This window comes from Cervus canadensis, chromosome 3, assembly GCF_019320065.1.
Source record: "Cervus canadensis isolate Bull #8, Minnesota chromosome 3, ASM1932006v1, whole genome shotgun sequence".
Classification (NCBI taxonomy): Eukaryota; Metazoa; Chordata; class Mammalia; order Artiodactyla; family Cervidae; genus Cervus; species Cervus canadensis.
This window is the reverse complement of record NC_057388.1, coordinates 40,702,288-40,723,826: the sequence shown is the minus strand read 5'-3', so window position 1 is coordinate 40,723,826 and position 21,539 is coordinate 40,702,288. Positions and strand designations below refer to the sequence as shown.

General features: G+C 35.4%; 1 protein-coding gene across 5 annotated transcripts in view; it reads left to right on the top strand.

Annotated features, from left to right (window-relative positions):
* Positions 1-21,539, top strand: part of PHTF2 (putative homeodomain transcription factor 2) — a 125,685-nt gene that overhangs the window by 64,762 nt on the left and 39,384 nt on the right. For 2 of the 5 annotated variants that reach the window (XM_043462937.1, XM_043462939.1), the window contains 6 exons: positions 8,557-8,613; positions 8,934-8,945; positions 15,265-15,334; positions 15,895-16,053; positions 19,427-19,592; positions 20,497-20,661. In XM_043462937.1, coding sequence (XP_043318872.1) covers positions 8,557-8,613; positions 8,934-8,945; positions 15,265-15,334; positions 15,895-16,053; positions 19,427-19,592; positions 20,497-20,661 — 629 coding nt within the window. Of the gene's footprint in view, positions 1-8,556; positions 8,614-8,933; positions 8,946-15,264; positions 15,335-15,894; positions 16,054-19,426; positions 19,593-20,496; positions 20,662-21,539 lie in introns of those variants that run through there. The other 3 variants (XM_043462940.1, XM_043462938.1, XM_043462942.1) reach the window with 2 other exon arrangements.

Here is a 21,539-nt window from a genome sequence, read left to right as displayed (position 1 = left end):
AAAACCCTATCTTAACTTTGAATACTTAGCCATTTTAGGTCCTTCTCTTGCCCCCAAAACTAGAATTATAGGGCAGTATTTTAATTATTGGATTAAAAGGCTTCTGTGATTTGGCTTGGGCTTCCCTCGTGGCTCAAACAGTAAAGAATCTGCCTGCAATGCGGGAGACCCAGGTTCAATCCATGGGTTGGGAAGATCCCCTGGTGAAGGAAAAGGGATACTCACTCCATTATTCTTGCCTGGAGAATCCCGGACTGAGGAGCCTGGCGGGCTCCAGTCTGTGGGGTCTCAAAGAGTCAGACACGACTGAGCTACTGCACTTCACACTATGATTTGGCTTCTCATATGATTTTTAGAGGTCTAAAACTGATTCAGAAGAGTTAAAGAGTTTGTAATTTGGTAGTTATTCACATTCAAAGGAGTTACTAACTCATGCCGTGTCTTCAGAACACACCTTTTTTCTGACATTATCATCACTCATAGTTTATATTGTGTAATGAAATGATTTAACTTCCTCATTTGATCCTCATCATTAAAGTTACCTGAGTGTCTGACAATTATAGGAGTGTGTGTGTATGTATGTAATGGACAGTCAGAAACATTGGACAATATGTTGATTAAAATAAGATATTGTGAAAAAGGGAGAGAATAGGATAAGAGAGCATATAATTGGAAATGTAATGGGAATTTGCTATTGAAGATACATAGCAGGTTAGCACCAATGCTTTACATAGGAGCAGTTTTAAGGACTCAGATATTCCTAGGCACTCAGTAGCTAAATTTGTTTGAGAGGCAGTATTTATGGGCAAAAAACAGTGAAAACTTATTTGATATTCAAAGCATTGAGAGCTTTTCCTTGAAATAGTTTAAAAAAGTTAACCTACATGTCCATTGACAGTTGAATGGATAAAGAAGATGTGGTGTTTATTTATACAATGGGTCATTAGCCATGAAAAAGATTGAAACAATGCCATTTCAGCAACATGGATGAATCTAATGATTATCATATTAAGTGAAGTAAGTCAGACAAAGACAAATATCATATGATATCACTTAAATATGGAATCTAAAACAGTGATACAAATGAACTTTTTTGTAAAAGAGAAATAGACTTGTAGACATAGAAAACAAATTTATGGTTACCAAAGGTATACATTAGTAGGTTGGGATTAGCATGTCAGATGGTAAAGCGTCTGCCTACAATGCAGGAGACCCAGGTTCAATCCCTGGGTTGGGAAGATCTCCTGCAGAAGAAAATGACAACCCACTCCAGTATTCTTGCCTGGAAAATCCCATGGATGGAGAAGCCTGGTAGGCTACAGTCCATGGGGTCGCAAAGAGTTGGACATGACTGAGCAACTTCACTCACTCATGCACTACTTTACATAAAATAGACAAACAACGAGGACTTACTGTATAGCACAGGGAATTATATTCAATATCTTGTGATAACATAATGCAAAAGAACTTTTAAAAGAATATGTGTGTGTGTATATACATATATATATAAATAGATCACTTTTTTGTATACCTTAAAGTAACACAAGATTGTAAATTAACTATACTTCAATTAAAAATGGTTATAAAATTAAATTTTAAAGTTTAAAAAAGTCAAAAGAATTAGTTTCCACTAATTCTGGGGAGAGATTTATCTGGAAGTTAATAATCCTGATGATTTTAAATGACCCTAATTGTTTCTTTAGGATTTTTTAGTAGTGTGAACAGAAGTACCATATAATTTCAGAATGTCTACCATGACAACATAATTTTTTTTATTATAGATATGTTTTTTTTCATTGGTGATCTGTATCCTCAGATCTACTGTTTTGTTCAATAACTTTACTTCTGTTGGTTTGCTCAACCCCTCCCTCAGTCCCATGTTTCTTATCATCCTTGTAGATAGATCACTGTGAGAGTGGAAACCATATAGTTTAGTTGTCTGGGTAAATGAGATTTTGGGTGTTGACAGTTCTGGTTTCACTAAAAAACTGTATGTAATTCTAGAAAAATTTTATCTTGGTTATTAATTAAGAAAAGGACACTTAACTTTACATCCTTGTTTGCTTTTTTTCTTAGTACCTTCTGCCTTGACATTTCCAGCTATCCTTTTGATTCTACTTTTTTCCATGATAACACTGAGTCTTTTCTCTCCCCATACTGGTACATAAAGAAAATTAATCTCTGGTCATCCAAATTATCTTTAGTGAGTCTAAATGTTGTCATACAACCTAGAGGGGTGAGTTGTTGGGGAAAGTGGAAGGGAGGCTCAAGAGGGAGGGAATATATGTATACTTACAGCTGTCTTACATTGTTGTATGGCAGAAACCAACACAACATTGTAAAGCAGTTGTCCTCCAATTAAAACTTTAAAAAAATTGTCCTGATTTAATTTAAATGTAATTAACTTCATCAATTTAAAAATGAGGTATTTGAGGCCTGGAGAGATTGAGATTTGCCAAGAAAGGAAAGAACTAACATTCACAGAGCACCAACTGTATACCAGACAAAATCATTTTATATTCCAGTTCTGTGAAATATGTTCTGTTTTCCCCATTTTAAAGAATCTCAGAGGTCAAGAAACTTGCCAAGAACCATAAGACTAGTCATGGTGGAGGCAGGATGAAAAGCCAGTTCTCTTGCAGAGTCCAGGGTCTCTTCTAACTCCTGTCAGCAAACATTAAGAGCTGATCAACTGAGTCAGTGCAGGAACATAGGATTAAGAAGCCAAAACTTATAAATAGAACAAAGGATATTTTCTGATTGATAATTTTCATTTTTATAAAAAGACTCAAAAACTAATTATCGTGAGTTGTACTGGAAGTCAATTATCTCGAGATTCTTTAGCCTCTTGTCTTGTGCTTTTAACAGACACTCTTGCTGACAAAGGCAGGCTTCGTTTGTCCCGGCACGTGATTGGCCTTTGATGTTTGTTGAACGAGGCCACGCTTGGAGAGGATTGGGCTCTGTGTTACCTTTTAAAATATTTACTTATTTTTATCTATTGTGGCATGTGGGATCTTTTAGTTGTAGCATGTGGGATCCAGTTCCTCGACCAGGGCCTGAACCCAGGCCCCTTGCATTGGGATAGAGAGTCATAGCCGCTGGACCACCAGGAAGTCCCACCTTTTAAACCTGATTTGGTGTTTGTGAGAATTAATAGCCTACTTTTCAGAGTTTCTGAAATGATATTGCAAAAAAATGAAACAGCATGAAAGTAGTAGGAAAAATTAGGGCTCTAACATAGTATTATGGAATGCCCATCCATTAATGAAAGAGCCGAGTGTTTAACGTATGTGTGCAAATCTGGGCCTCCATTTGCCCTGCTTATATTTATCTGTGAACTCTACATCTTTTATTTAAGCACTTCATCTAATTAACTGTTGGTAACTACATTTTTGAAGCAACACCTTCTCTTTAGCCTCCTAATATCTGATCCACTGTTCTTGTGAATGTGATGACCTAAGTAGTAATCAGATCACCCAAGAGTAGCTTTTCAAATTGTTTTTCAGAGGTATTTCTTTTCTGGAATCATAACTGACACATATTTCCCACTTCACCATTTAATTATCTAGTCTTTTGTATTTGTATTCTCGATACCTTCATTTTCATTATTATTTCTTTTCCAGAGAAGCCAGAGCCAAGTGGCAGACACCTGGACAAAGACAGTCCTTTTTTTTTACCTACCAGTTCTCTCCCCTCTATCCCTCCATCCCTGACTGTCCCTCCCGCCTCTCCCTCTCCATGCCCCACCCCTCTATTTCTCTTCCCCATTTTGTCTCAGTATATAGAAAAATAAAAACCAGAATGATGACAAGTAGAGGTAGATGATTCCTTGCAAAGATAATATTCATTGACAGAAACGTATTAGTTTCTCAGATAACCAATTCAGATTACTTTGTGGTTCACTAGACCTGGGTTAGACTCCTGCTTTATGAAAATAGTACATATCCATTGTAGGGAGAAGAAGCGATACAGTATCAGTGAATATAAAGCAGAAAATAAAAGTGCTGTTTTTTTCTGTACTTTCCAGAGACACTATTAATGGTTTTTTATGTATCTTTTTGAAATGTCTGCTATATATATATATTTACATACATGTTTAATGTAGTTAATTAGCTCCATCCATTTGTGTTTTATAAGTAGGTCTTCAGAATGTCATAAAGCATCTATTAGTTCAATTTTAGTGTGCTTGATATTACTAAATTATAGTATTTCAATTTCTTTTCTCATTTTTTCCTTAAAATTATTTTTTTAACCACTTTCAGGATACTGGTCCCTTGAATATTTTCTTTATTTTTTAATTGTTTTTTTAAACCAGTCTTAACATTTGCATTGTACTACTTTGATGCAGTTGAAATAATTGATTAAAAGTGCTTCCGGGAGTGTTATGTTCTGAGTAATTAAGAATTAGAGCCTGTGAAGAGAAAATTTAGAATTATGCTTGCTGTCGTTATGGGGAGTATTATAAATGATCCATATAAGATTAAAAGACCTGTTGTTGAAGATAACAGAATGCATCTATAGCGGGCAAAGTGTTTGGTCTTCTGGGACCTGGTGAAAACGGCTGAGTGCTGATTAGCTCTGGTTGGGTAAGATTACACTAGAGGCTTAAGGTGTTTGGGGCATCTGTGGGAGTAATAATCAGAGCATTGATAAAATTTGCTATTTGTAGCCAGGCACCAGAGAATGAATGTTACTTTCTTAACGTGTATAAAAGTATTGGCTGCACATCAGATGTTAATCAGAATTTGAGTCCTCTCTTATAATACAATAGAAGCAATGTTTTTCCCTCCTTGAAGCACAGCATCATATGGAGAATATGGTCAAAATTCATGGAACTGCTCATACATTAATTATGTAGGTATTTGTCTAACAATAAAACATTATTTGCATATATGTCCTTTTGTTCCTATAGAATGTTAGGCACTTTTCTAAACACCCAAAGAGTGGAGGCATTTTGTGGGTCAGGGAAGAGCAGTTAGGCAGTTGGTAGCTAAAATTTGAAAGTGGCCAAAATATTACATAATATTTTTCTCAGTGAAAGAACATACTATCTGATTAAAAGGCCTTCTCTGTTAGACACATGTTACTACTGAACTTCTCTTAATATTTTGTATGGCATTAAAATATAATGTAGTTATTGTCTTCATGATTTTTCACAGAACCATATTTGAACTTGGCCTTGGCATTTAATTTTTTGTAGAAGAAATAAATACACAAGAGAAATAGCTATCGAGGTTAGGTGATTTAGTCAAGTCTGTATAGTATGTGTGAGTCAGAAATAGCATATAACCTTTGGAAAACTTGTCAAGTTTTTTTTTTTTTATACACAGCTCTGCAAATTATTCTTTATCTATGACCTTAAGTCTTGAGAAGATCATTCTTCTCTTCAGTTTGTTTCACTTCTCTTTTTTGCTCTGTTACGATTGACTGTTAAGATTATGTTTCTTTCAAGGGAAAAGCTTGACCCCAGCCGCATGTGTTCTAATCTTCTATCTTGCCAGATTTCAGGGTGAAATAAAGTGAGGCTTAGGTCAGAAAGGAGTCTTCCTTTCTGAATTCCTTCCCTGTCCCTTCTAATGCTCTGCTACCACCCTGATTTCATGATGTTTCTGAGGTCCTATACACATATCCCAGGATGCAGTTTTCAGAGACAATTAAGTCTGAATTGATACCTAAGGGTAGTTTGTTAATGGCATTATATATCACTAAGCAGAACCCTGAGCATCTCCTGAAACACCTGTGGTTAGCTTTAAAGGCTTCTATCTTGTAGTTTTCTTCAATAAACTAGGCAGTCTGCTTATGTAACTAAAGGGTCTGCTCCGGTATTATTTTCAAAACAAAATGAAAACTAAACAAAAGAGAACTGATGTTTCCACTTTAGAGAAATTTAAATGCTTGTAATTGAAAATGACACTTAAACCTGGTTTAAAAAAAAAAAATCCCACAAGGTATTCTGTTACAGCAAAAGTTGTTCTTCCTCTCATCCATGAAATCTTTGAAGAAAAGTTGATTACCCAGTAAAACAAGTCAGCATTTTCTTTTTTTTTTTTTTCAGCATTTTCTTTTTTATATTTTTATAGCAGTCAGTATTCTGCATCACCATTCGGCTATTTGCAAGAATTTCAGCCTTCAAAAAACGTTTCCACTTTTAACCACTGCTTCTGCAAGGTTTATTAGACTTTCTACGCCTTTTAAAATCTGGAGCCGTTTAGTAGCATACTGTGGTTGTACTGGCATGCTTTTTTGATTTGGTCTGTTGTACATGCATTATTTTATTTTCCCTGACTTTAGAACTGTGGGGTATATATTCCCATGTCCATATTCTTGAAATAAAAACACTTGAATGTTCTTGTATCCCCTTGTGATCAGGTTAAGCATGGTCAGACTCCATGCTTCCGTTGCAGGGAACTAACATCCATCCCTAGTCAGGGAACTAAGATCTCTCATGCTGCATGGCACAGCCAATAAATTAATTACTTTAAAAAATCAAAAAACCACCACAGTTCTTTTTAAAGAGAACCTAGTGCATTGTTTTGTACCTGAAAACAAAATACTGCCAAAATAATTATTAAACATATTGGTACCTGTGTCTGGGAAGTCGCATGGGCAGAGGGGCCTGGTGGGCCGTGGTATATGGTACAGAAGAGTTTTACGTGACTTAGCTACTAGGGTGTCCCTGGTGGCTCAGCTGGTAAAGAATCCACCTGCAGTGTCGGTGACCTGGGTTTGATCCTTGGGTTGGGAAGATCCTCTGGAAAAGGGAACGGCTACCCACTCTAGTATTCTTGCCTGGAGAATCCCATGGACAGAGGAGCCTGGCAGGCTGCATACAGTCCATGGGGTCTCAAAGACTCAGACACGACTGAGCGACTTTCAGCACTCACTCACTAGTTACTAAGCAATAACAACAAAACCTACTGTTTATTGGTTTTGGTTATTGTTTCACTGAAGAGTACGCAGTACATTGAAATAGTTACATATTTTAAAAAAAAAAATGTTGATTAAATTAGCCCAGTCATTCTGATACTTACCTTTTATGATTTTAAGAAAGATGGCTGATTGAATTCAGAGTTTAAGAGAGTAAGGGGAAGCTAGTCATAGTTCAGCACTACCATTAGGACTAACCATTCGGTTATTGCTTACCTGGGGCTTAATCATGCTTTCTAGAGACTGATGGCAGTTTCGGTTAAGTATGTGTGACTTGGTTTACATGTTGAAGGATTTTAATTTGCAGGGTATTAGTATATCATAAAGTGGTTTTCAAAATAAGAAAAACGTCACAGGAAAGTGATGAAAAAGAACAGTATTTCAAGGAACAGAGAAATTAGAATAAATAAGATTAACATGTAGGAGAGAATAACAGAAATGAAGGGTACTTACAGAACAGCCCCAGACACACACTGAATGTCTGGGCATTTCTTTCTCTCTGCTAGAAAATGTGTAAAAGCATGTACACCCTTAAAAAGTCTTTGTAAAATCACACCTTTAAAAAATGACTTAACAATTTTTTTTACCTCCTTTATGTCTGTCTTTAAAACATTATCAGCTTATCAATTTATTATTTCTTGAAATGAGATTTTAAAAAGAATGGGTAGAAAAGAGGACTTGTGGGTAGAAAGATCTTGTGAGTCAGAATAAATACTCTTTCTTGAGTTTACTCATGTCTTTGCCTGTCTCTGGTCACTGTCTCCAGTCTCTAAATTGTAATTATCTGAAGTAATTTTAATTTCTCAGAATTCTAATTTTCAATTAATGCTCATAATGAAAACTCTTAGTTTAAACTATAGGCTTTTGACCCATTTCAGTGTCCTCTTGAATATAGGAAATTGAGTGGAAATTGGAGATAATAGGAGGCAAAAGAAAAGAACTTGGTTAGGAACAGTAAGAATGGTTTGTTTATCCTGCCCAAGTAAAGGTGTATTCAGAGAACTTTCCAGCTTGTAAGAGTAATAGGCACAAGCTGCAAAGAATTCTACTTCTTGATGCTTTCTCTGTGTCTTAAGTTGCTTTCCTGACTTTATTTTTCAACTTAAACCTTACTCTAAGTGGGTAATTGTGGTATACCTGCTTATGAATTTTTACTTCCAAAGAATATTGATATTTTTTCTTTAAAAATAACTCCATAAAGAGTGTGTCACTTGGGAGTTTTTTCTTGAATGTACCAGGGTTTTAACAATTATGTTAGTTTAAAATAAAAGATTCCCTAGGGTCATTGCCCTAGGCTTTTAAACTTCAGTAGTGTATCAGAATCATCTCAAGGGATTGTAAAAACAGATTGTTGATTATCGAATCCATATTTCTGATTCAGTAATTCTGAGGTGAAGACAGTTGGCATTTCTATCAAGTTTTGAGATGGTGCTAAAACTGCTGGTCCTACAGGCATTCTTTGAGAACCACTGCCATACAGCATGGGTACAGAAGCATGAGACAGAGCTGGATCTAATCTGTGTTGAATGAATAACTTGTGACTTGTAATTCAGCAGAGTTGTATTTGTTGGATGGGCTCCAACAATGATCATTTAATGTAGTACTGTTTTTATTTTATTTTCATAGATTGGAGCATATGATCAACAAATATGGGAAAAATCTGTTGAACAAAGAGAAATCAAGGTAACAAGTTTATTTTGTATATTCTATAAATTGATTATTAACCACAGTTTATTTAATATCTTTCTGCAGACCTTTTAAGGTACAAATTAATATTACTCTATCTGTCCACACTTTTATATAATGGAGTAAAGTCTTTTATGATGGTATATTCATGTGTCTTTACCTCTGATTTTTCTTTTTGGGATCTTTAGCATCTTTCTGTTTTTTTTAAATTTAATTTCTAATGATTATTTTTTGTCAGCTCTTTTCCCCTTTCACTTGTCACCTTATACTTCTAGTTTACTTTTCCTCCCTTTTGATGCTGTCATTGCTCTGTACAGTTTATTAAACTGGTAAGTGTTTCAGGATTTTTCCCGCCTGAGTGATACTGTGCAAACGCTGCTCTGCTTAATTGAGATCTGCTTTTTGGTGTTACTAACAATGACTTGGACGCAAACAGAGTCGCTGAAAAGTTGGTCATTTTTGGAAAGAATTTAGGAAAGTAAAACATTAATTAAAATGTTTCTATAGTTCGCAATTTCTTTTTGAACGTGTAATCATTTACAGTGATAAGATGTCCTCATAGGCTACCTTGCTAGCATGAAAACTGTTTTCTAACTAAATTTGGTTTTGTTTCTCAGCAGTCACACCTTTTCAGTAATAAGATTTATAGTACTAATCAGTGTGTTCCTGCACGAGCTAAACTTAATATTGGCCCAGAGAATGATACTTTAGTTGCTTTATATTTTGTACAAAAAGTTTACATTAAATTGAAAACCCATGTCTATATTTGCTTAAAAATCTGTCAAAAAAAATCTAGTATTTAGACAACTTAGTCATCTGTAATAAAGAGCAAGACTCTACCATTTGTCAGTTTTAATCTTTGAACTGTTGTCATGAAGAGTTAATACAATCAACAAAGTTGCAGTGAGCACTTGCTATGTCTTAAGTATAGGATTAAATCATGGGAACAAAAAAGATAAAGTATACTATAATTATGGAGACGAGATACGTGATTACAAATGAGATGAATTCAGTTAAGAGAGGGATGTGTAGTTCTCTGTCAGGGTACAAATTTGGGAAGCCCCGCTAGTGAGGTTAGGAAAGATTCACAGAGGAAGTGAGTCATGAGTTGAGTTTGACACACATTAGGGAGAATGAGGAAAACATTCCAGACAGAATGAAGAGCTTATGAAAATAGACATGATGGAAGGAGCATGACTGACTCAGGAATCCTCAAGGAACTTGATGGGTAATAGGTTGGATGGAGGAAGGCAATTAGAGTGATGTGGAAAAAACAAGAAAGGAAAACGAGTTCAGATCTTGAAGAGGTTTAACTGCTTTACCTGAGTCTAGACATAATTTAGAAAACAACAGAAGAGACATGAATGAGTTTTAAGCAGAAAAAGTTACCTGGTTAGATTTCTATTTCAACAACTTCACTAAGGCAGCACTAAGTATGGTGGGAAATATTAGAAGAGGAGCAGATACATAATTCTGTTTTAGAAATATTCAGGTGGTACTTGGCAGAGAGACTGGGGAGTCCTCAGTATTTAAAGTATGTATGTCTGTATATATGTATACGTATGTACCTGTGTGTTAAGTCGCTCAGTTGTGTCCAACTCTTTGTGACCTCATGGACTGTAGCCCACCAGAGTCATCTGTTCATAGAATTCTCCAGGCTAGCATACTGGAGTGAGTTGTCATTTCCTTCTTCAGGGAATCTTTCCAACCCAGGGATCGAACCTGATTTCTTACATTGCAGGCAGATTCTCCACATGTATACTTATGAAAGTGAAAGTTTCTCAGTTGAGTCTGACCCTTTGTGACCCCATGGAATGGTCCTTGGAATTCTTCAGGCCAGAATACTGGAGTGAGTAGCCTTTCCCTTCTCCAGGGGATCTTCCCAACCCAGGGATGAAACCCAGGTTTCCTGCATTGCAGATTGATTCTTTACCAGCTGAGCCACCAGGGAAGCCCAAGAATACTGGAGTGGGTATCCTATCCCTTTTCCAGCAGACCTTCCTGGCCCAGGAATCAAACTGGGGTCTCCTGCAATTGCCAGCTGAGCTACCTATGTGTGGGTGGTTTTTTGTTGTTCAGTTGCTAAGTTGTGTGCCTGGGTGTTATGTATATTATATATGGTACACATTATACAGATACGGCCGTAGGACTCAGTGGATTTACATTGAATGATGAGAGAAAAAGGCTGAGAACAGAACATTGGGAAACAAGATTTAACGGATAGGTTTATTAAAAAAAAAAGAGAGAGAGATGTAGTGAAGGAGGAAAGAGGAATGAGAGATTGTGAAGCAGTAGTCTGAGAATATCACAAAGAGCTGGAATAGTCAAGAATATTAGCAGGAAAAAAAAAAAAGAATATTAGCAGAGAGGTCTACTAAGATGCTTTAAAATGCTCTTTGACAGTCTTTAACTTGTTGGGCAAAATGTTAACTACCTTAAGAGGTTGTGTTACCGGTTGGCACATTTGGATGTTTTTGAAATTAACTCCCCTCCCCAAATCTATCTGTCTGTCTATGTGCAGTTTTTTAGCTTTAAGTGCTCATCACCAATTACTATTTTACTTATGTAATCTCCTCATTTTTAATAGATCTATTTTAATGCCTAAATAGAGGCTAAGGTAAGGGAGGATTATATCAGTTGGTACTTGGTGTGCTGGCAGGATGAACTTAGGGAAGGCTAAGACTTATAACTTGTTTCTGAAATATGTCTCCTTTTAAAGATAATACTTTGAAATAGTAACTGAAGAATTAAAATTTAATTTTGTTATTTTGTATTAAAAGGCTCAATTTCTTGACAAGCCTCAAAGCACATTCCATTCTTATTAAATGTTCTATTGGAAGCAAGTTATTTATAGTGTAAAATAATTTTGTATTTATTCTATGGAAGATAGAGAAGTTGGGTAACTGTGGTGTATTAATGTTGATACTTGATTAAAAAAACAAAAACACTGTACCTGTTGTGCTTAGAGAATATGATAACAAATGTATTGACTTTGTCCTTTTATATAATTAGTTCTTTTATTATCTGTCAAAGCAGTGAGCAACAATTAAAGGAAACCATGAAAATATATTTCTTGATAATTGTTTTTAATAAAGACCCTAACTGATACTGCTAAAGTGTAAAGTCTCTTGTAAATTGCAGCTTATTTTTTTCTTAAACATTTTAGAAATTATAACTGAAAACTATAGTTTTCTGTTCCCCTTGACCCAAATTTAAAAGTAAATATGAAATTTCCCTGTTTTAGTACCCACTAGTAGGAGAAGGCAATGGCAGCCCACTCCAATACTCTTGCCTGGAACATCCCATGGATGGAGGAGCCTGGTAGGTTGCAGTCCATGGGGTCGCTAAGAGTCGGACACAACGGAGCGACTTCACCTTCACTTTCCTGCATTGGAGAAGGAAATGGCAACCCACTCCAGTGTTCTTGCCTGGAGAATCCCAGGGACAGGGGAGCCTGGTGGGCTGCCGTCTCTGGGGTCGCAGAGTCGGACACGACTGAAGTGACTTAGCAGCAGCAGCAGAGCTGTAAAGTTTCAGCAAAACAAACTATGTTGTTTCAAGTTATTAAAGGGATGGGGGAAACTAAATAGGATTTCCAGAAAGTGGTTAGTATATATTTCAATAATATATACTCAATAAAGAATATATTATTTGATTTCTTGGCAGTTATATTCATAGCACTTGATTATTTCTACTTTTTAGTTAAACCAGTAGTTTAAAAAAATCTTTCTAAAGCTAAGTTAGTTTTCGTTTTTTGTTTGTTCTCTTAAACTTTTTGAAGGCTCATAATTTTTTTAGTACTGAAAGCTAAGCTGTTTGTGTAAGTGTAGTTTACTCAAAACCAATTTAAAGTCGTCAAACTTAAAATATCTACTTAATTAAAATCACATGTTATAAATGCTGACACGTTGGTACTAATATTTTTTGTTTTTGTGAATAAAATCACTAATGGTAGAAGCTTTATCAGTAATACTCTTTTTTTTAATTTTTTTTAATAATACTCTTGTATATCCTTTTTTTTAAACCCTTTAAATACTCTGATAGGCTACCTTGAAGGGTAAGTTTTTGTCAACTCTGCTGTGACTTTACAATGCTATGGCTTTACAATGTAGCTTAAAATTATGCTATGACTTTACAGTGTATGATAGTTCAAAATGTTTTAATAAAATATAAAATAGGAAATTAATCACATATTTAAAATGCCAAGTAGAATAAGCATGTTGAAAAACAACATAATTGCATAAATCAAAATACTTTACTGTTTCTCTTATAAGGACTTAAAGTTCTTAAAACAGTCTTGAGGAAAAGTTTAGGTTTACAGCAGTAAATGAGGCTTCAGATTTGTTATAAACATTGGCAGTAAGGTTATTTTCAAAGTGCTAGAAAACAGTTTATGAAAGATAGAAGTATATATGTAAAAGTACTTGTCTAAAAGAAAACTCTTTTTCACTTTAAGACTAAGAAATAAAGAAGAAAAAATAAAAAAAAAAGAAAGATAGAAGTAAATGAAAATATGTTATTGTTTTCAAATTTATTGGCACTAATAAAGGTAAAATAGCATAATAAACTTCATGCCAAATTTAAATAGTGTTTGATCAGTGGATTTTTTGTTTAAATATGTTTTATTAGTTTACCTTTCCAATTTGCAAAATATTGGGAGTGATTTACAGTCTATGAGTGACACTATCATGACATTAAAGTGGGAAATGGCATGCAGATAGTTGTTTTTTGTGATGTGCAGTAGTTAATATTCTCTCAGCTCACCGTGAATGATGATTTAGTGAATACTGACTGTTGTTAGGAGAAATACAGAATTAAGTTCCTGCAAGCCCCTAGTCACAACACTTGTCAGCTAATCAATATATAACCTTGTTTAAATGACATCTTATTTAATATATGGTGTTGATTCGTTAACACTGAACTAACGGGAAACATCTCATGCCTGAACAGAGCTTATCTAACACATTTTCTTAGTGAGCCACGTCACAGCCTTCATGCACTTAGGAACACTAGACCACTTGTCAGCACTATCTCAGGGACCATTTCCATACAGAATTACCGACAGAAAGCAAAAGATTGACGCTGAATGGATTGTGAGAAGGAACTGAAAGGAGAGCTATGCAAGAAGGCAGAGGGATGCCGTGTTTGATCTCAGCTGGGAATGTGAACACTGAGTGACTCCAATTGTTTGCCACTCTCACTGTGCATGTCTGCAAATGACTGCAAGATCACAGCAAATATTGATTTTAGGGACAAGTTAATTTTAGCATATAGGTGAGTTTGCAGGTATGGAATCTATGAATATCAGGATTGACTATATGATCAATATCAAGATGATCATGGCTGTGTCTTCAACTCTGACCTTCTTTTGTTTTTGTATCTGTGGGTAGTTTGCAACTTCACATGGACAGACTATTTGAAGGAGTTCAGAGCTTAATTGCATCTTGATTTCAGGATACATTTTTGGTTTAAACATCTCAGTTAATTTTGAGCTCAAATGTCCTATTCTCTGTTTCAGATAAAAATGTTGCTTGATTAAATTTTTATTTTAAGGAGTCATTATTACTTAGATCAGGACTAAACAAAGGATTTACTTTATAGTTACTTGGTTAACTGAATGAACAATAAACAAATCTTTGAAACACTAGGTCACCTCTCAGCACTTGGATTCCAAGGAGTTTAGCCTGGGCTCCTCCAATTCTTAACATCCTAGTCTTAAGTTATAAAGTGTAATTTATTTTTTGATTTTTTTTTTCGTTGATTTTGATCTCTACTCCTGCTCTAACTTGGTACACTGATGCAGAAACTTAATCTTAGTGTTCAGTAATTTCAAGTTGAAACTAATTCTTTTCATGATTTCTGCCTTCTCCTTCTTCCTCCTCCTGGGCATGGCATCTAAGCTATGAGGTGATAAGGTAGCGTTGTGGTCTGGTTAGTGGTTGGCATGTGAAGATAGTGGCAGCCCTGAGATGTGCATTGTCCTCTCTGGTCTCACCCTACATGTTGGCATCTGCTAAGAAGTCTGCATTCCTGTCTGTCCTCAACTCTGTGACCCCTGCTTTCTTCAGCACTGCCTCCGGCATCACACCTTAAAGGCCCTTTAGGGCCACTGTTGTCCCAGCCAGCTTCAGCACTTTCCTGTGCAAAACAAGGGCCACCTCAGTCTCCTGGACCATCTCAGGCTGTACATCTGAATTGGTGGTGATAGTCTTTGTTTTAAAATTATGCTTTTCGTAATAAACAGACCCCATGTGTTACATACATCCCTAAAGTTATCTTTTTGGAAATAATAAAATTCATTACACTACTGTTGTGTTCCGTTTGTCACAAATATATGTGATAGTTTTTGTACATTATATTGCTCAAAGTTTTTCTTCTTAATCGAAATCTTTAGGCATTGATTTTGGGTATTAAAAATGTACATGTGTTGAATTTCAATACTACTTTTTTGCTGAGTTAAAATTGACATATAACATATTAGTTTCAGGTGTAAAACATAGTAACTAGATATTTGTATATATTGAGAAATGATCCCAACAGTAAGTCTAGTTTAAATAATCATCCCCATACATGCTTACATATTTTTTTTCTTGTGATAAGAACTTTAAGATCTACTCTCTTATCAATACTACTTTTAATATGTTACAGGGGTTAAGGAATAAACCAAAGAAAACAGCACATGTGAAACCAGACCTCATAGATGTCGATCTTGTAAGAGGTGAGTCTTGAATAACCAAATATTTAATGAAATTAGAAATTGTCCTCAAAGGAACAGAGTTCAAAATGGGTTAGATATATATGTTTGTAGGAATAAAAGCAATGTGAGGCTAAATGAAGTTAGAAGTAGTATTAAAAAAGAGAGTGAAGACCTTTAAATACCATTGACTAGTCTTTTCTCTCACTAAAAATCATTCCAAGTAATAAGTGTAAAAGAAAAGCAGCTTGTATTTGCTTAGCAAACTATAAAGCTTGTTATAAACATTAAAGTGGTATTTTTAATTCCTAACTGAAACTGACATTTGAAAGTTGTCTTGTATTTATAAAATATGTAGGAGAAATTTTGCTGTTATTTCAGTTAAAAATAGTTCTTTTCAAAGTACCTGAGTCAATATAATGGCATGTGTGATGTTTTTAGAAATGTTTCCTACCCATAGTTGGACAGTTGACACCCATAGTACAAAAGAAATAATATGTTTTACTTCAGATGTTGAAATTTTTTTCTTTAAGGAAATTAAAAAATAATAAATGTTGTCTTTCATTTTGCATTACTTTTCTTAGGGTCTGCATTTGCTAAGGCAAAACCTGAAAGTCCATGGACTTCTTTGACTAGAAAGGGAATTGTTCGAGTTGTATTTTTTCCCTTTTTCTTCCGGTGGTGGTTACAAGTAACATCAAAAGTCATCTTTTTCTGGCTTCTAGTCCTTTATCTTCTTCAAGGTACAACTAAATGAAAGAAATGCATTTTGCTTTTAACTTTCAGCATTTTTTTTTTTTGGTTAGGATTACTAAGGCTTTGTTATTTTTAAAATATACTACTTCCGAGTATGGAAAAAAAATTTATAGTGATACATGATTTAGTAAGACACAAATAGTTTGGGATTAAAAATGTTTAAGAAAGCAAAGTAGTTATTTTCCAAAATAATTTTATTATAATTTGAATGTGTGTATTGCTAAAGAAAAATACAAATTGAGAGGATTTTTAGAAATTACAGAATCTCTTCCAAATGTACCCCTACATATATGAACACACGAGTCTTTTTTTATGAAGCCTTAAGGTTAATTCTTCCTTTCTCAGCAGTATTCTTTTTTTTCCTCTTAACCACAGTGTTCTGAGACTGTCCTCATTCTGTATTAAAATTCTGTGTACCATGTACTGCTCTAAGAGCTTGTCACAGATGCTCATTTAATACAACCATCCAGTGAAGCATGGGTCCTATTAGTATGCCTAGCCTATAGACATGGGACCTGAAGGACCTGCAGGTCCAAAGTTACATACTCAGCAAGTGTGGCGGTCCAGGTTCAAGCCTAAGCAGTCTGACCTCAGAAGCACATGCTTAACGCCTCTGTAACGTCGCATCCCAGCACAGCAGTGTTCCCGGGCACTCACAGCAACGGCACACAGTGCGAGGTGCACAGCACTCCAGAGCATTTACACCTAAAAGAAGAAATTGCTCACATTTCTGTCACTCTAACAAAACAAAAATTTGAATTTGGTTGATACCCTTTTAGTGTTTTTAATATCTTATTTTTTTTTTTTAAACACAGTTGTATTTCTGAGGGGCTTCCCTCATGGCTCAGCTGGTAAAGAATCCACCTGCAATGCTGGAGACCTGGGTTCAATCCCTGGATTGGGAAGATCCCCTGGAAAAGGGAAAGGCTACCCACTCCAGTGTTCTGGCCTGGAGAATTCCAAGGATTGTACAGTCCATGGGGTCACAAAGAGTTGGACATGACTGAGTGATTTTCGCTTTCTTTCTATCAAAAATACTAAGTAAAAGATAATATCTTTTAAGTAAATGAAAACAATAAAAATGAAAGATTTATTTAGGTTATTTCTTTAAGTTTAGTCGCTCAGTCGTGTCTGACTCTTTGTGACCCCGTGGATTATAGGCTACCAGGCTCCTCCGTCTACGGGATTTTCCAGGCAAGAATACTGGAGTGGGTTGCCATTTCCTTCTCCAGAAGATCTTCCTGACCCAGGGATCAAACCCAGGTCTCCCACATTGTAGGCAGACACTTCACTGTCTGAGCCACCAGGGAAGTCTTTCTTTAAGCTTGTGTATATCTTATATACTTAAGAGGGAGCGAACTTGAAGTTATCCTCCAATGTTTTCTAGTTTACCTAGAGAACACTTTATTCTAAAGTGGTCAGAAATTGCAATTGCTTATTAGAATAATAATTAATCAGTACCATTCATTGTAACCACTGTGCCTTGTACTTTTTTGATATTATTGCTTTATTGTATTTGAGGACAAACAAGTTTCCAGTGTAATTAGAAGGTCGCATATTGTGGCTGAAATTCACATGTTGGCTTGCCTAAATTAAATAGGGAGCATAGCTTAGATCAAGCATGAAAAAACAGATATTTTTCAGTTCCAAACTAAGTTTAATGTTATTAGTGTTTTTAAGTGTTGGCCACTGAAATTTTCCCTGGTAAAGCTTAGTCTAAAAAGTGTTTCAAGTCATGCAGCCAGTGACAAAGCCATGATAAGACAAACCCTCAGCAATCTGAGTGCCTTTAGAAGCCCCTGTGCTTCTGCCTCTTTGCATATTGAGCAGAGTATAGTGCTCTGAATTATGTCCTCATTCTCTATCCCACCTTCTTGTCCTGAAGAGTAGAAAGAATCGTGTGCAGTCAGACTGGGTTTTACATAACTACAGTTTTTCACTTCAGTCACATGTCTTTAAGTATATCAACTATATATTTTCAGCTTCATCCTACTTATTATGTCATTTCTCTCCTGGGTCACTGCCAAGAGCCCTTATGTCTTTTACTTTCTGTCCATTTACCTTTTGGGCTTCCCTGGTGGCTTGTTGGTAAAGAATCCACCTGCCTTTCAGAGGACATGGATTTGATCTCTGGGTCAGGAAGATCCCCTGGAGAAAGAAACGGCAATCCATTCCAGTATTCTTGCCTGGGAAATCCCATGGACAGAGGAGCCTGGAGGGCTACAGTCCATGGGGTCACAAGAGTCAGACACGACGTAGTGACTAAACATACACACACACATTTACCTTTTACATTACAAATATAAATCAGCCACTCAAGTTCTAAATCTTAATTATCATTGCCTTCAAGATAAAGAGCCAGTTTTTCAGTCTCTTAAATTTCTCAACTTTAACCAAACTAAACTGGTTCTGTGCTGTTTCTTAAACATTCTGTGCCTTTTTTGGTAACCTGTATGTTTTGGGGGTAACTCTTTTTTGCCTGTGTAGCCCTTTCCCCTTTTGTTTACTTAGTCCACTACTTATTCTGTGAGTTATTAACTTTTGAGAATTAGGCATTAGAATTCCTTCATACCTCTCCAGTTTACATATCTTTTTTATGTGTCACAGATATTTTGTTAGTCTACTCAGACTGCTACAATAAAATACTACAGACTGAGTGGCTTAAACAGCAGAAATTCGTGTTCTCATGGTTATGGAAGCTGGACACCTAAGATCAAGGTGCTCTTAGGGTTGGTGTCTGTTAGAGGTTTCTTTTCCTATCTTGTAGGTGGCTGCCTTCTTGCAGTATCCTCACATGGCCTTTATTCTGTGCATGAGTTGAAAGAGATTTCTGGTACCTCTAGCTCTTATAGGAGCTGGTCCTTTTGGATTAAGGTCCTACCCTTATGATTTTATTCAACCTTCATTATATCATATAGGCCCTATCTGTTAAGATAGTCATGTTGGGGGTCAGGACTTTAACATACAAAATGAGGGTGGAGGGCACAATTCGGTTCATTACAGGGGTTTTAATTATTTCTTTATATGTCCCCCTTTTCCTTTAAGGAGGGGGTGTCTGTGATCTTACTAGGAATGCCTTTAGATTTATATGGATCTAGTTTTCATTGCAGTGTTAAGGTGTGTACTTTAGAGACCACGTTGGCTGTTACTTTGTTCCAAGAGTTTATTTCTGAATGGCATGGTTAGCCAGGGGCAAACAAGTCTTGAAGAGCTTGTCTGAAGTAACTTTTATACTCATTTAATTTAGAAAAATAATCTGGCAAACAACAATGTTAGAACAGTTTTTAAAGTTTTTTTTACAGTTTTGAGGACATGACTGTCAGATCTATAATTAAATGTATTTTCTTTCCCTTTTTGTAGTTGCTGCAGTAGTGTTATTCTGTTCGGCTTCTAGCCCACATAGCATACCTCTGACGGAAGTGATTGAGCCGGTATGGCTGATGCTGCTCCTAGGTACGGTGCACTGCCAGATTGTCTCAACAAGAACACCCAAACCTCCGCTAAGTACCGGGGGTAAGAGAAGAAGGTACTGTCTGTTTAAGAGAGATCTTTTTGTAGATTTCTGTAATTTGAATCAAGGATTGTTCTTGACTTGAATGAAATGTTATCTTGAAACAGTGAGCTTCAGAATCAGCTGTTGAATAATTTAGTTTCTTTTATTTGCTTCAGAGCCAGTTTGAGACCCCATACCTGTTTGTTTTTGTTTTCTTTCTTGAAGCTCATTGCTGAGGCACATGATATCAATGTAGGGAATATATGTTAGTTGGAATTGCTAATAATTTCCACTATTACAGAACCTTGTACTTAAAAGATGCTTTGGCAAAAACAAAAGTCAAGGAAATTTTTTCGCTAAATTCCATTTATTATATGTCATTTGAAGCTGTTTAATATTGCCCTTTGATTAAGTAAGCACAGCAAGTCTTACTGGCCACTTAGCACAGTGAAGTTCTGTCTTAAGGGTCTTTGGGAACAATTTCTCTTTTGAATGTTGTTGCTAAGAGAGTGTGACATTTGCTGTTTTGGAATATTGATTTAAGCTCTTTATTTAAAAAAAAAACCTAATTAGATAAGTAGCACTGCTGAACAGATAGATTATAAGTCTCTCCAATTTAAATTTTCTTCTTCATCTGCAAATAAGTAGCATTCCAATAGGGAAGGGGTACTTTTGTAAATAATCTGCCTGGTGCTATCCTTACAACCTCGTGTCCACTGACTTGTCAGTATGAGCAAGAAATAATAACTTAACACTTACAGAAACTGGTCTTGAATATGTACTTAATAACTTTTATGCATCATTTTATGCATCAACCTGAATTTTACTGTGTATTAGAGTTCTTGTGTTTATGTTTTCTGAATTTTTAAATGTACTGTCGAGAAGGTGGTTATTAAAATTTAAAGTTACCTTCCACTCTTAATCTCTTCTAATGAAGGAAATTAAGAAAAGCAGCCCATTTGGAAGTCCATAGGGAAGGAGATGGTTCTAGTACCACAGATAACACACAGGAGGGAGCAGTTCAGAGCCACGGTACAAGCACCTCTTACAGCGTTGGCGCTGTCTTCAGAGATCTCTGGCATGCTGCTTTCTTTTTATCAGGGTTTGTATTTATTCAAGACTTCCTATGGCTTAGAAATGCACTGTTCCTTTTTTGGCACTACAGTCTTAATGCGTACTAATGATTTTGAATATGACAGTCCTATTGTGGATTTTATTTTTATAAGTTATAAAGCTATATATAAGGAAAAAAATAGAGACCATAAAATTCACTCTGAGATATACACATATATATGTAAATGTATATTTACATATATGTATAAATAATCTGTATGAGAATGAATATATACTATCAAAGTATATTTAGTTAGTATTTTTTGATTTTAGTTTCTTTTGTGATTTCTCAAGTACTATTTTATTTCTATTAAGTTGCTTATTTAATCTTCATCAGCACTATAGGACAAATTGGCTTTGTTAATATAGTATGTGAGTTGTATGGCATTTTAAAAAAATCTGCCTCAATTACCTAAAATTATCTGAAATAAAACATATAGGTATATGTATTGTTACTTGAAAGAATAAAATATATACTGTAATACCAGATTCTGTTTTTTTGTAGGTTGGGTTTTTTATTTAGTTTGTGCCATAATAAAAACTGATGAAAATTGCTAAGTTAATAAGTCAAGAAAAGGGATACTGCAAGTAACTTATTTTTAGTCACTTCTGGTAACTTCTCTGCTAGTATCATTGTTTTATCAATTTGTGATTGTGTTCTTATGATAAAGTTTATCATGCAGTATATAATTATAGTGCATGTAATTAATTATATAATTAATCAGTTTATATCCTGGGCGTATTCTTTTTTTTTTTTTTTTTTTTTTAGCGCCTCCGCGCCTCCTCCCCCTGTATTCTTATTGATAGTAATTTGGGGAGAAGTTTTCACAAATTTTAATAATTTTCAGTAATGTGGCATTAAGTTGA